The sequence below is a fragment of the Betta splendens genome, chromosome 5, assembly GCF_900634795.4.
Source record: "Betta splendens chromosome 5, fBetSpl5.4, whole genome shotgun sequence".
Lineage (NCBI taxonomy): Eukaryota > Metazoa > Chordata > Actinopteri > Anabantiformes > Osphronemidae > Betta > Betta splendens.
In genome coordinates, this window is record NC_040885.2 from 10,666,184 (window position 1) to 10,680,608 (window position 14,425).

The following is a 14,425-nucleotide window of genomic DNA, read 5'->3' on the forward strand; positions in this document are numbered from 1 at the left end:
ATATACTCCACAGAAGACAACGATCACTTAGTGAGGCAGGTGTTATATAAGAGTCTCTGCAAAGGAGGAAACTCCTGATTCAAACAGTGTCAAAGTCAAGAGATGTACTGATGAAAGTCAGCACAGATACTTTTTCATAAACATCCTTGACATTTGTTGGTGTAGCATTGAGTGACATCATATAGGTTATGTAATGTTTTAACTATATTTATGTATTTTGTGTCATCTTCCCTGTCTGAAGTTTAAATTGGTGGAGTTGTGTGACTAATACAACAGCACTGTGTTTGATGACAGGCTCCACGTGCAACTCAATTAGCAACCACAACACAGTCTCTGGGGCTCTTCATCACCATGGTTTCCAAATACATCATTAATCATCAGCTAATCACGCTCTCTCGCATTCACCATCACAGCAGCAGCTCTGCAATTGAGAAAAAAAATGAATGTGTTTGAGATGAATGTTGGGAGAGCATTAGAAAAGCGCAATGAGCCATTGCAGCTGAAATTTATGATAAGGAATACAAATTGATTTAGTAAAAAAAAAAACAAGAACACTACTAATGAACAAAGCAATAAAGTGCAAAGAGACGAGTGACCAACAGAGGGCGCTAGACGCCCGTCAGTTTCTCCTGTGCCTCTGGACACTTAGAAGCAGGGGAATTTTGAATTGACGTTGAGTTATTGTCTGCAGAGACTCAGGTTGTTTGTGTTAGAAGGATGTATTTAGGTTTCAGTAGTTTTTTAACCAACACGTTATATAAACTCTTTGTGTATCTACTGTTTACTGAGGCAGCTAGAGATGTATTCCTATAAGAATATATTTCACTCACTGAGGTTACGGACACGAGTCACTGGGTAAAGCCTCTACAGCAGTCAGCTGAACCTACGCTGAGCGTTTATTGAGCCGTTTGCAAGAATTAAATGCATGAGAGCCTTTAGTGTGATGTTCTGCAGAGCGTTTACAGATGGGTGACGAGCCAAAAGATAAAACCGGAACAAATAAGCGGAGAAACACAACCGGTGCCCGCGCTTCCGTGCAGGTGCACCGTACAACAGAGCTATTACCGCTTCCATTCACGCCACGTAAGGGAATTCAGCTCCAGAGCTGCGGCTTCAGTCACACAAGCGTCTCATTTAGATGAATGGGAGAGAAATCAGAACATAGTGCTGGACATGTCTGGTCACCAGGGATGTGTGTGTGTGTGGGGGGGGGGGGGGGGGGGGGGGGGGGGGGGGGGGGGGGGGGGGGGGGGGGGGTGATATGTCCAGGTGAGTCATCCGTCACCTTTATTCTCAGCATCTCGGATGAGGCATGAGCGGCGCCGTGTCCCTGCAGTGGCTCCAGCGCGCTGCTGGCATCTGTTGGCTCCGCTCGTCTCCCGAAAAGAAGCACAACTGCAAATCAATAAAAAGTTGTGCCAAGTGAGGAACTTTATCCTGTAATGAAACATTTCTGTCTCAAGGAGCACAGTGTCTATATGGTGATCTATAGGGGACACGGTGGTCAACACATGCTAGAGCCAAGACGGAACGGGTTGAGGTCTGAGTTTTGCTCTGGGTTTAAGTGAAGCGTGCGCACATCAAGCCGGTGATGGATGCAGAGTCACAGGAGTATGAATAAAGGGGCCGTTGAAGCCACTCTTATTTTTGGGACTGTCACTGAAAGAGCAAAGTTGCAACTGGGACGAGTTATTAGGAGGGAAGCTCCTGGCAAGAAGCTTTTAAAATGATGAACAGGCCCATCTTAATGGGCTGACACTGCCTTCGCGGAAAAGGCTGCTCTAAAACACTCAGTCATCGTTCATTCCCCCGATGTTTAAGGGGGATGTCAAAATGAAAACAAAGGGCGGCTTCTCGACTGAGACTTTTCCTGTGGTGGGTCACACGGAAAAAGCGGCTAACGTCAGTGCTGTTAAGGCCTGTAATGACATTCCTCAGCCAGGCAGTGATGGGGCCAGTATGTTCCACCTGGGTGTCAGCCGCAGGGAGCCGCCTCAGCCTCAGCCTCAGCCTCAGCCTCAGCCTCAGCCTCAGCCTCAGCCTCAGCCTCAGCCTCACGGGGACGTGGCCGCAGCGTTCGTCCGAGCAGCGGAAATGGAGGCGCGGAGATTGAAAGACAAGAGACCGGCAGGGAAATCCTCTGAAGCGAGAGTGGACGTGCAATCGGAGCATCTGGATTCCACTCACACTGACGCAGACGCGGGGCCTCTAGTTCAAGACAGGGATCCCACAGGAATCAACCAGAGTCTGAAGGTAAAAAAAATGAATAAATAAAGAGCGTACAGCGAGCCGTTACGAGGGTTTAAACTCATAATCCCCACCGTGGAGCGGGTGGTGCAGTCTTGAGCCACAGGTTCAGTGTTATACTGACCTCTGTTGGACACACACACACACATACACACACACACGTGTGTGTGTGTGTGTGTGTGTGTGTGTGTGTGTGTGTGTGTGTGTGTGTGTGTGTGTGCACATGCGTGCGTGTGTGTGAGTGTTGAGGTCACATTTGAGGACGTGATAGCGGAGCCCCCTTCCGTGCGCAGCTTGGACCCAGTGTGGCTGTGGAGTCGCGCCCTCTTCGAGGCGTCCAGGCTGTGGTGCTACCGCCTCGTCGGCGTCCTGCTGGCGGTGTCGCTCTGGCTGGCGGCGGGACTCCTCTTCGCCGCCCTCAGCTGCCTCCACATCTGGTGGGTGTGATTTCCCCGTCCCAGTCGGGAGTGTGTTGTCATGCGTGCGATGACCTCGAGTTTTGCCCTCTGCTCTTTTTATCCAGGCTGCTCACGCCCGGCCCGCGGCTCCTCCGCATCAGCATGCGCTGGGCCCGGGCCGCGTGCGGCCGCATGCTGAGCGTCCTCCTCGGCCCCTTCCTCTGCAGCGCTGCCAAGTGTTGCAGTCGGATCCATCTGTATTTGGCCGAGGACGCGTGCTGAGTGAATCCCCTAAAGACCTGCAGCACGGTCTGATTATTTAGCATAACACACAGATGGCCAAGACCTGATGATGACAACTCAAGTCAGCAGGGAATAATTATAGCAAAGTATGTTAAAACATCAGTGGAACTGTAAATATAAGTGCTTCACATCATCCTGCAAAAGACACCAGTGGGTTTTGTTTCCACCATCACGCCCAGTAACACAACCAGCGCTGGTCAAAGGAAGTGTCCGCTGCACTAACCCACCCTCAGCCCCTGACATGCTCCCAGTCCAGCCACGTCTACGGAGCACAGTCTAAATATAGGCGCGTCTGTCTGCGCGCGCTCGCTGAGGGACGGCTTCCAGTGCAGGCTCAGCTGATTGCATTGACACCCACAGAGGAGCCAGCTATGTCCAGCTATTTCTGTCTGCTCTCGCTCGCTGCCCCACCAATAACGCCGCTCTAATTGGGTCGGCTCCCGATCACATGGACTCTGACCCCCCCCCCCCGCTTCTGTCCACTGGTGACCGGGGGCCGCGGCCGCCAATCGATGCCTGGCGCTTCCTGTGCTCATCCCACGGGTGTTGCCCCTCGCCGTGGCAACGCCAGGACTCTGTGTGTGCGTTTGTTTATGCTCCACAGATATAGAAGGCTGGCTGAGTGACGGATGGCAACAACTGGGCCGTTTCAGCGGAATGAATCAGACATTTATTTTGGGAGACTATTGAGTTTTATGCATCGGTGCTTCTAAAATCAGAAATACCTGCAGAAGCCCGGGATCCGACTTGTGGGGATTCTCTCGGCTGTATATCATTAAAGTGATCAAATATTCCAATGTGTCAAGACTAAGTGAATTTGAAATAGTTCCACTCCCTTATCTATACATGACCAGACCTCGGAGGAGGTGTGTGTTCCAGCCCAGGGTCTCACTCTGTAGTGGAAGTTCGTGCCAGCGCGTAAACCCAGCCCAGTCAGCCCCACAGGCCTGTGTGAAATGTGACACAACCCTGGGCTCTCCTTTAAGTCAGGCCTCCTCTGCCTGTGTGCGTTACGTTTGCGTGTCTGTGTGCGTGTGAGTGCAGGGCGGGGGTCCGGCCTCCATTTTGACCGGGGTGTCTGCAGCAGCTGTCCACTGGCACGCGAGCAGCAGCGCCGCGGCGGTGACACGGGGGCTTCACCAGTCGACTGCAGTCGGACCCAGGCGCCGCTCCGCTCCGCTCCGCTCCCACTGCCTCCGGCCTCCACCATGGCGGACCAGTACCAGTACAACACCAACGAGGAGAAGATCGTGAAGGACAGCCACACCAAGGAGATCGACCTCATCAACAGAGACCCCAAGCAGATCAATGAGGACGTCGTGAAGGTTTGTGCGGCGCGGAGGCAACGGTCGATCGAGCGTTTAACCCTGCGTTGGTGAAAGTAAGAGCATGTGAAGGAAATGCGTCGTGACGGATACTAACACAGACGGAGGAACTGGCTGGAAAATCCCAAAATAGAGCAGGAACTATTCCTGCAGCCGGTGCTGCTCACAGGGCGTATTTTTGGAAGAGTGTGTGAAACCGATCCACGCTTTTATTTAGTTGATCGCAATTGTTGCTACGTTGTTGCCACAAAATGTTTTGGATTCATTTTAGATTTTGTTTGACTAAAGGAGTTTATGTGAACGTACCCCCCCCCCCTCAGCTTTAAACTCACAGCAGATCGAGTGTCTCTTGTCGGTCAGGGTCAATCAGAATCATCACTGTGGGTGTAGAACTCTTTGGAATGGACCGCGGCTGTTTGACTCCTGCAGAGCTGTGACGGCTCGTGAGGAGCAGCGTTCCACGTCCTGCCATTCATTCGGACGATGAGCGCTGGACTCGAACGCAGCGTTCCGCCGGAAAAGAGCCCGATTTCAGAGGTGCGCTTTTTGGGCCTCGACGCGTTTATCGACGTGTAATTAGCGCTTTATGGCTGAATGTCAGTGTGACATTAACGGCGCCGGGAGGCGACAACGCCGTGCGCGGGCGCTCATGCATTTTGCATCAGGTGTTACTGGAAACACACGGCGGAGTGGAGCTCTTAGCAATAGCTGGGCTGCAGCATAAAGAGCCACTCCACGACTTTGCCCGTGTGCCGCTTTTATCTCCAACTCTATGAAATGCATCATTCTCTGCACATATCGCAGCCTCTCACATACACTCAACACTGACTCGTGCCCTCAGAGGTTCGGCGCATGCTTCCATAAAAGCTCCTTTGAATCTCCTTTCAGGTGGAGTTCGAGGACGTGATCGCCGAGCCCGACGGCACGCACAGCCTGGACGGCGTGTGGAAGCTCAGCTACACCACCTTCACCGTCTCCAAGTACTGGTGCTACCGCGTCCTGTCCGCCGTCTTCGGCATCCCCGTCTCCCTGCTCTGGGGCTTCCTGTTCGCCTGCATCTCCTTCTGCCACATCTGGGCCGTGGTGCCCTGCATCAAGAGCTGCCTGATCGAGTCCCAGTGCGTGAGCCGCATCTACTCCCTCTGCATCCAGACCTTCTGCGACCCCTTCTTCGAGGCCCTGGGCAAGATCTTCAGCAGCGTGCGGGTGGCGCTGCGCAAGGAGGTGTAGGAGCTCCGGCGGCAGCGCGCGCAGTGTCGGACGGAGTGGCGTCTTTTAGGTATTTTTTACAGCAGGACTTCAGCCTCTGCCTTTTAACTGCTCCTCGCCCCCCCCCCCTTCGCACCGCTGCTCCCCACCCTCCTCATCCTCCAGCCCTCTGTCCTGACATGTCCGCCGCGCCTCGCGCCACCAGACGCCCCGTGACAGCTGCAACGGACAGCGTGGTTCCGTGACAGCTCTGGCGCCGGAGGCCTCAGTGCTCCGCGCTTGGGGAGAGGAGGAGCAGCTGCCGCGAGGAGGATCCGTCCGCCCGCACTGACTCGTACCCGCGCGGCTGCTGGATCACGACAGATCCGACGAACGCCTCCGTCGGGGCCGACGCACCCGTGGTCGCGTCCCGTTCGGCTCCTCCTAATCCCCGCCTTGATATCGATGCTGTATGTTGCTGTGTCCGGTCTGGTTTAAGTTTGTATGGATTGAAATGGATTTGGGAAAAACATGTATACTCTGTGGAGGATTGTTGAATTTCTCTATGACAGTTTGCTTCTCTTAGTGTTTTTAGAGACTTTTTATGAGTGAAATCTTGAAAATAAATCTTATTTGCATATTTCAGCTAAAAGTTTACTGAAGTCATGTTGTAGACATGTCAGTCACTTACTGCTATTGACGACCTGCAAGATGGGAAGGCTAAAACCCATAATATAGTAAATATATTAATATATAGTCTATAATATGTTATACACCTTTGAGTTTAGCCCACTGAGACGCGTGATCAGGGATACGACCCTCCTCAGGTCCCTGGTGTATCTGTGTTCATCATGAATGGTTTAGTGGTAACACGTTTCAAACTGTTTAACCTGTGTGTAAGTGCTAATAAATACTACATTTAAAAAGTCGCTTTGAAAAGCTGCTGCTGTTTAATAAATTGAAGCAGTGTGGTTATTGCACAAGTTGGTTTTGACTCTGCAAACGTTTCATGAACTTACAATTACATACAAACTATAGAATATCTCTTATCCCTTAGTTATTAGTAAAGGAATAGAAAAATGGCTCTTTGATCATTACGCAACAGAGTTTGTTGCCTTTAAAACGTATAATGCACAAGTAGCACACATTAAAGGGCAACGGGAACATTTCTAGGCCTTTAATTAACAGCTGACTTCAGTTATATTTGTACTATACAGAGGCCAATTCACAACAAAAGGTTTCTCAAGGCACTTCACAAGGTTTAAGACAAAAACCCAACAAATCCCAATTCATCATATCATTGAATCATCATACTGTGTATATATTATTGCATATAATGTTTATGTAATAATAATTATCTATACAATATATTCATACTAATTATATGAAGAAACCTGCAGAACCAGGTTGAATGTGGGAGAAGATCTGCATCGAGGGAAATACGAGGGAAAGAGAGAAAAGTGTCTTATGAGGCAACAAATAAAGGAACAGTAGAGAGAATCCATTCACCGTTCATAAACAAATATTCCTGCAATAATAAACTTGCATGACGCTTCCTCTACTGGAATAATCTACTGGTGTACTTCTATGATATCTACAAATGAGTGAGAGGAGTGAGAGTGAGAGGTCAGGACTCTGGAGCATCACAGCTCATTGCTTATGGAGGTGGTCAGCGTTAAGCACAGCAGGGGGTCTTAATGTTGTGGCTGGTGCAAGTTTAGTGCGTGAAAGCGATGAGAAGTGGATAAAAAGGTGGACACAAACAACCAAATTTTTTTTGGGGGGGGGGGTTATTGGCTGAAATTATGACTTCTTTTTCTTATTGGCCACATGCTGAACAGTCCCCGTCCCAGACAGCTCACACACCAGCAGACCCACACTTAATTAGCTCACAGCAGCCACCGCCGCAACGCAAGTTGGAACATTTCTCCACATTTGAACTCGTAAGGAATTGTGGAGACGAGCCAGCTTTAATGTGCTGCCAAAAAAATGAGCTCTGTGACGTTATTGATCCGGCGAGGACAAACACTCTGCCAAGGAGTCCCTCAGTCAACAGCGGCGCTAATGAGGACCGGCTACAGTGAGCGTGAATAATAGCGAAATTTGGTCATTTTGGGTTTTGCTCATTATTTGCTTTTTAAACCTGAGCAATCGTTGCCAGTGACGGCCGCGACAGTCGCATCTAACGAGAACTCAACAACCGCAACCCACCGGAAAGTTAAGAAAATGGCCCACTACAGTATGTATCAGGTGAACTGTACAGACAAGCTTTAATGGCTACAGAATCAAAATCAACAGGTGATTATGTTTTTTTACTTTCTTTGCACTTATACACAATACATTTGAAAAGCAAAACACTTGATTGTTCTGCATTGTTTATGTACAAAATACAGACGTCGTATTGATCGTATTTGGAGCATTTTTCTGTTTTCTGCAGTTTTGTTCTGACTTTACACAAAAATTATATGAAAAAAAGATCACATTTGCAGTTTGAACCCTCTGTAAGTCTCAGGTGGTGCTCATGCGGTGGAGGTCTGCGTGATGCTCCTCTGACTGCTGGTGCTCTTGATGGCAAACGTGGAGGAGTTGCTCTTGTGGCTGGAGTCGAAGTCCCGCTCGCACTGGCACCGCGACGCCCTGAGGTAGCAGGCGGAGCAGCACAGGAAGCGCTGCCGCAGGTCCTGGAAGAGGTGGCCGGCGAAGCACATGTAAATCCAGGGGTTACAGCAGCTGTTGAGGCTGGCCAGCAGCATGGAGATGATGAAAGGCATGGCTGCACCAGAGGACACAGAGAGAAAGGTTACGGCGCCGCCGCATCAGTAATGGATAATCTCTGGTTGCCAAATACAGCCGACCTGGCAACGCTCGGTCCAAACTGTTAACTATTAGTGGAGCTAGCAAATATATAATAGAGCAGCGAGCTGTTGAAAGGTTCAGCATCAGGACTGTGACTGAATTATCACTACTGAGGGGATGTTCAGCCATTGAAGTTAAAGCCAGTATTTAAAGAGATAAAGGTTCACACCTTCTGTGGAACCCACTGTGCTAAGTCCATTGAGAAAACTTTACAGAGGAGAGTTTTATGATAAGCAGTTGAGACCTAATGGAGTGTTCCTCACACACCTGACACCTACTAGAGTAAATCAGATTGGATTAACGTGTCTATTTGGTCTGTAGCCCATAATTAACCTTAGTAATTGGGTCCCCTTCTTGTTTTCTTCTCATGTACTGCAGTTTCTGAGCTCTAGCAAACATTATTCAGCATCGTGATCTCTGGCAGGTGACAAACGATCATCCGTCATTAAGGGCTTGATTCATGAGGCTGAAACATGGGTTTAACTGAGCGTGTCCTTCTCCTACAGGGTCATAGTCTAATCTCCTTTAGAGTGACTCTGGGATGTGTGAATAGAAAACCATTAGTTGCGTCAGCCTGGCGTAAAACTGCCAGCGATGCCTCTGACTCAGACAACGCAACGGATTTCGCCGGAGGCACCACCAAATGCAGGAAATCAAGCATTCGCATCAGGGTGGATGAGATCAGGGTCTAAGTCAGAACGACAATTAGTCTTCAGTGAATTAGTCCACGGTGCCGTCCAGAGGACAGAGATGATCCAGTGGAAGATCTGAGAAGTCTCACTGACCACAGACGCCGCGCTGCTCTCAGAAAGTGACCTTTAAAAAAACTGTCTTGGAGATTGGGCTGTGTCCTTTGTGTCCATCAAGCACTTAATGCAAATCAATACTACCCAGGTTGTGAGTCAGCGTCTGAGGGCTCAGCAGGGAGGGACGCTAGTCTTCACAGGGTTCTTTTGGGGGTCTAGTGTGAGTGTCTGAGTCAGGGTTTAACCTTCAGGCGTTCGTGTCCTCTACATAATGAAATCCGCCCATCGCTCCACTGACGTCCCTGCGACGCTGCTTAGAGGAACGGGGCATTTAAGTGTCTTTTGACATTTCCAGAAACTATACTCATGAGCCTAATGCGGTGCTAATATGGTAAATTTTTAATACCTGAAAGGTCTGGGCTCCTTCACAGTAAACCATAGTCTCAAAATGTAATAAATCAAATATCTAATACTGTATAAATATTCATTAATAAACTTGGAGGTGGGGTAAAAACACTATGCTCATTGTTTATGAATTCAGTATTGACTTTGTCAGCATTGAAAGGAAGAGTGAAAGTGCTTCACAAGCTTCTCCAGTTTTGCATACGAGAAAAAAAAAACATTTAAAGTGTAAAATTGTCTTGCTCAGGGTGGGAACCAGTAACAGTTTATGGGTCAAAGAAACAACGGTCATACTGTACATATCTAAAGTCCATCATCTTTGAGTCAGAGACTCCAAAGAAGAAAACAAATTAGCATTTTCCCCAAATTAAAGGTTGCGTTCATGTAGAAGCAGCAGTTTCACTGATTAAAGTGGGGATAAATGTCTTCATTATGTGACACTCAGCTGAAATCACGGCAGTAATGAGTCTAACGAACATGACTCTCATCAATAATTTCACATTTTATCTCCCCCCACACACACACAGGTGACATTCTCCCCTATCTCCTCTGCGCAAACACCGGCGACCGGAGGAGCAACGAGCTGTAATAGAAAACGTATTAAACGGTCTATTTTGGGGCTTTTGTTGCGCTTTCCTGGCTGAACACGTCCCGTTGTGACACATGGCGTCAGAGCCAATCACTGTCATTTCATATCGGGCCAGTGTGCAGCTGTTTAGCGCTGAAGTGTAAACAGCTGGTGTGAATAACACAACCTGTGGAGCGTGACAGCCACCGCCAGTCAGGTGGAACCGTTTCCACGAACAGTCAGGAGGAAGAGAAATAAATAAACGAATAAATAAATAAATGTTCCTCTTCCTCAGTGTTGGAGGAAATACCTTTAAGGCTTTTTGGACTAATATTTTATTATCTTTCATGTGGAGATCCGTATGTAAAGTCTGTAAATGGCTCCAATTAACCTCGAGGTTCTTCCAACCAATTAGAGCGCACATTTACTTTTCACAAATCGAATAATGGCAAATTAGGGGCGAATTACAAATGTCCAGCTTGTGCTGCTGTGGGTGTGGCCACAACTATCGCAGATCAATACATATAGGGGCACATACTGTACAGTGGGCAGCTTAGTAGCCTATTATGGTTAAATGTCAACGCCGCACTTAAACGCGCCCCAGAGGCAGAGATGGAAACTGTTTGGTGGACACTAATTTGATTAATGATTAGCCGCCAGTCGATTTCTGCAGGATGGACAGAAGCTGGTGCAAATCTCGATCCTTAAAATTCCGCGTTTTCACTTGAAAAGCCCAAATTCTCCCAACACACAGCAAATGCATTTTTATAATCAATGGATTGTAAAGATATGGAAGTACAGTATCGGTTCTAGACGCACCCCTGATGTATGAAGCAGCATTTCTAAATCATTTAAACGGTGCATGTTGCAGGGAAACTGAGATAAATTTAATGATCTCATCTTAGTATTAGCACCGTCGTGCGCAAAAGAGCACCGATGCGCACAGAGACGCACAGGGACGCGTCCTGCGAAATACCACGATACCAACAGAAGTCAGCAGAATCGCATGCACACGCGCTGCGAATGAATCGCGTGTCTGACCGTCATGTGTGCGTAATATCTGTAGCGTTGTGCAACTCGTGTGCAACTTAACCCACCTTCGCGCGGCGCAGCTGGATCCCACGCAGACCACATCTGGACGGAGAAAAACGGCGTCCAGCACACGATGTAAGCCACGACGATGACAAAAGTCATTTTCACGGTGGTGATCTTCGCCTTGGAGATGAGCTTCACGCTGCTCACGCGGGCCAGCGTGTTGCTCTTCAGGGTTTTGGGCGTCAGGCTTATGCACTGCTCCCGCCGGGTTTTCAGTTTAAAGTTTTGCCATATTTTGTAGCTGATCAAACCGTAGCAAATGCTCAGTATGGCCACCGGGATGATGTATATGGTGAGGCTGATCCATGTGATGTACGCTTTGGCCCCCCAGGGCTTCACGAAGTCGCCCCAGCAGTCATACACCCCAGATCCGGCGGAGCCAACCTCCCTCAGGGAAAAGATGAATATCTGCGGGAGACTGAAGAGCAGACTCAGAACCCAGGAGAACACGACATAGAAGCGGTCCTTCCTCTTGTGCAGAGAGCGAAGGGGCTGGCAAATGGCCAGACATCTGTCTATGGACATCAGGACTAACATGTAAGTGGAGGCGAACATCCCAACGACCTGTAGGTATTTCACCAACCTGCACAAAATGTCCGGTCCGTAGAATCGAAACGTGATGTCCCAGATGAGTTGAGGGAGAACTTGGAAAACCGCCACAACTAGATCGGCGATGCTCAGGTGCTTCATGAAGTAGTACATGCGCGACTGGCTGTGCTTGGTGGTGTGGATGGCCAGCAGCACGCACAGGTTCCCCGCCAGCGCCAGGAGCAGCACCAGGGCGAGCACCGTCACCTCCACCTTCGCCACCTCCTCGTTGCGCTTCAGCGGGTTCGTCTGATTCGCGCCGCCGGTGCCGTTCAGCGGACCCCAGTTCCTCCAGGATTCGTTAAACTGCCAGAAGTCGCTCGCGTTCAGCGCGCTCCCCATCGCCGCAGGCGCGCTCCCTCTGCGGATGCGTCAGGCGGCGGTGGAACGGGCGCCGGGTTGGATCCGGAGTGACCCGAGTCTTGCTTGCGTTCTCACAGGCGACGGGGCGAAGTGTGGAAGACGACGGGGTTCAAAACACGCCTGTTTGTGATAAAACACGCACTTTCTGTTGAGCCGCAACCGCCCATGGTTTGAGAAAACAAGGGTCCTCGGAGGAGGCGAACAAACGCTTCCACTTATCTAAATAATAAGGAACGTTTGACAAAATGTGGGCTCCGAAAAAAAAGTAGAATCAAGGCGACAGTGGAAGGTTACAGAACCGCACAACTATGGGACAAATACTAGTCAAATTGAATTACCTAAAACCCAAATCAGTGAGCAAACGAAATTAATTATTTTCAAAATGTTTCGATTTTTTCAAAATCAAGCAATTAAAACTAATTAAAAAAATGCAGCGGAAATGAAAAGCCCCACCTCCACCTCCGGCATCGAAGCATCGAAATGAGAAGAGCTCGAGCCCAGGAGCCCCTGTTATAGCCGTGCCCGGTGCCGGTGCAGCGAGCGGTCCTACCCCTCGTCGCCACTGAGCGGTGACGTGCGCCGCCGGCCTCACGGCCCCGCTCTGCGGCTCCGAACCTCAAGCCTCTGCCGAGACAGGGACTCTCCGACTCCGTGCTCGGAATCGAGGCTCTCATTTACAATCAACCACCCGCATCCTGGAAGATTGCTGCAATTCTGTAAGTTGCTGACAGTGGAGAACCCCTGACAACCACCGTTTCTCACTTCGTGCCAAAATCCGAGGACCTCCTGAAACTACGTGCAAAGACTTTAATGTTCTCTGGTGTCAGATTGACTTTGACCCAAACAAATGATCAAAGCAACTTGAAACGTCTCATATTTGTGTTAATATGTTTAAAAAGCACACGCAATTATCTTTAATAGTGGACTATTACCGCTATACTCCAAAGCATCCGCACTCGGTACAGATCAGAACATCAGCAAACAGCTCTTTCAGGAAACATGATTTAAAAGTACATGGAGCAGCTTGACATCATCAAGGCAGCATCCTCTGAAGCTGATCTCATTACGAAGGAGAGCACGCTGGCACATAAAATACGAGGGTCACGCTCTGTGAGTGAGGACACCCCTGTTCAGGTGTGCTGACTGTGCATATGCAGTAAAAGCATCTTCCTGCTTCAGGCTTTGGAAAACGCTTCCGTGAACTCACATGATGCACTGGTACTGACCACACGAATGACAGAAATGAAACGGCAGCCACTAAGTCCTGAAACCTCATGCACGTCAGGCTGCATGGCATCCACTGGGCAGCGGTGCCTGAGCTGAATTCCAGTGATTGCCCTGAATATGAATAGAAATATGAATATTTCTTCCTTTTTCACATCTGTACAGCTCAGAGCAACACACACCAGATGTAGAAGATAATGATCATAACTGTAGTTGTTACTGACTACAGTCATTGTGAAGGTGATATATATATATATATATTCATCCTCAACAATTTTAATAACACGGAAACCATAATATACATTCCTCATTAAACATAGCGGATGCTAACGACTCTTAATGGGAAGCGACGGCAGACAAGCAGAACAAAAGAAGAATGTGCATCGTGCTCCTCGTTAAACGCGGCTGCAGCACGCGTTCTTTAATACGCGCCGTATAATGTGAGCGGCGGCCGATGACACGGACTGAACACGCGCGTCTTCGTGTTTGGAAATCGCAGCCGCGCTCGCGAACCCTGAGGGAGGAGGCCAGTGCTCCAGTCCACAGGACAGTCATGATGAAAGGATGATTTAGTGCTGACTCAGCATTAATGATAATACAACAACATGAGTAACGGCACATTGAGTCTAATCAAGCGACTTGTGGATTTACAAGCGCCTTAATGAAGGAATTCCAGTAGATTTGCGGTAACCCACATGAAATGAGCTGAACCAACCGTTCAAATATTAAAGCTAATGAATCTGTTTCACTGAGGCCACAGACACAGACAGTAACGCAGTGTTTTGGTTTGACGACCACGTTCCATGGGTTCCACTGGAGAAGCTTCTTTATCGCAGCACAAGGAAGACTAAATGTGTCAAAGCCGCATGAGAAGGTCTGTCCCGTTTCAAGGATTCCCCCCGTGTGCACACAACCGTGCAGCAGTCACACGCTGTTTAATGAGGCTTTTAGCCGTAAATAAACAGACTTTTCATGATCTGAGATGATCCAGCGTTTGGTGATGACCAGGAATTAATTGGCTTGTGAGTTTAATGAGGAGCTGTTGAACCCAGCGTGAGGTCTCGTGCGACATTTCAACAGTACAGAGTCAGATTAAAGTGTCTCATTTACTAACGCGTCTGT

At 49.0% G+C, this 14,425-nt stretch overlaps 3 protein-coding genes across 5 annotated transcripts; 2 read left to right on the top strand and 1 right to left on the bottom strand.

Moving 5' to 3' along the window:
* The first annotated feature begins 2,011 nt into the window (after nucleotides 1–2,011).
* Nucleotides 2,012–3,741, top strand: LOC114855702 (caveolin-2-like). The gene is made up of 3 exons (XM_029151072.3): nucleotides 2,012–2,253; nucleotides 2,497–2,684; nucleotides 2,771–3,741. Exons 1-3 carry the CDS (start codon nucleotides 2,095–2,097, stop codon nucleotides 2,925–2,927), a joined length of 504 nt encoding a protein of 167 aa, XP_029006905.1. The 5' UTR covers nucleotides 2,012–2,094; the 3' UTR covers nucleotides 2,928–3,741.
* Nucleotides 3,742–3,936: 195 nt separating this feature from the next.
* cav3 (caveolin 3) lies at nucleotides 3,937–6,390 on the top strand. The gene is made up of 2 exons (XM_029151789.3): nucleotides 3,937–4,273; nucleotides 5,162–6,390. The coding sequence occupies exons 1-2, from the start codon at nucleotides 4,157–4,159 to the stop codon at nucleotides 5,501–5,503; spliced, it is 459 nt and encodes a 152-aa protein (XP_029007622.1). The 5' UTR covers nucleotides 3,937–4,156; the 3' UTR covers nucleotides 5,504–6,390.
* Nucleotides 6,391–7,707: 1,317 nt separating this feature from the next.
* On the bottom strand, nucleotides 7,708–12,923 carry oxtra (oxytocin receptor a). Of its 3 annotated transcripts, none has more exons than XM_055508753.1 (3): nucleotides 12,533–12,923; nucleotides 11,131–12,199; nucleotides 7,708–8,234 (listed from the first exon to the last, which is right to left on the bottom strand). In XM_055508753.1, exons 2-3 carry the CDS (start codon nucleotides 12,056–12,058, stop codon nucleotides 7,981–7,983), a joined length of 1,182 nt encoding a protein of 393 aa, XP_055364728.1. In that variant the 5' UTR covers nucleotides 12,059–12,199; nucleotides 12,533–12,923; the 3' UTR covers nucleotides 7,708–7,980. The 3 variants fall into 3 exon arrangements, with proteins under 3 accessions (XP_055364728.1, XP_029007621.1, XP_029007620.1); XM_029151788.3 differs by having other exon boundaries at nucleotides 11,131–11,546; nucleotides 11,712–12,923; XM_029151787.3 differs by having other exon boundaries at nucleotides 11,131–12,923.
* Between the last annotated feature and the right edge of the window lie 1,502 nt (nucleotides 12,924–14,425).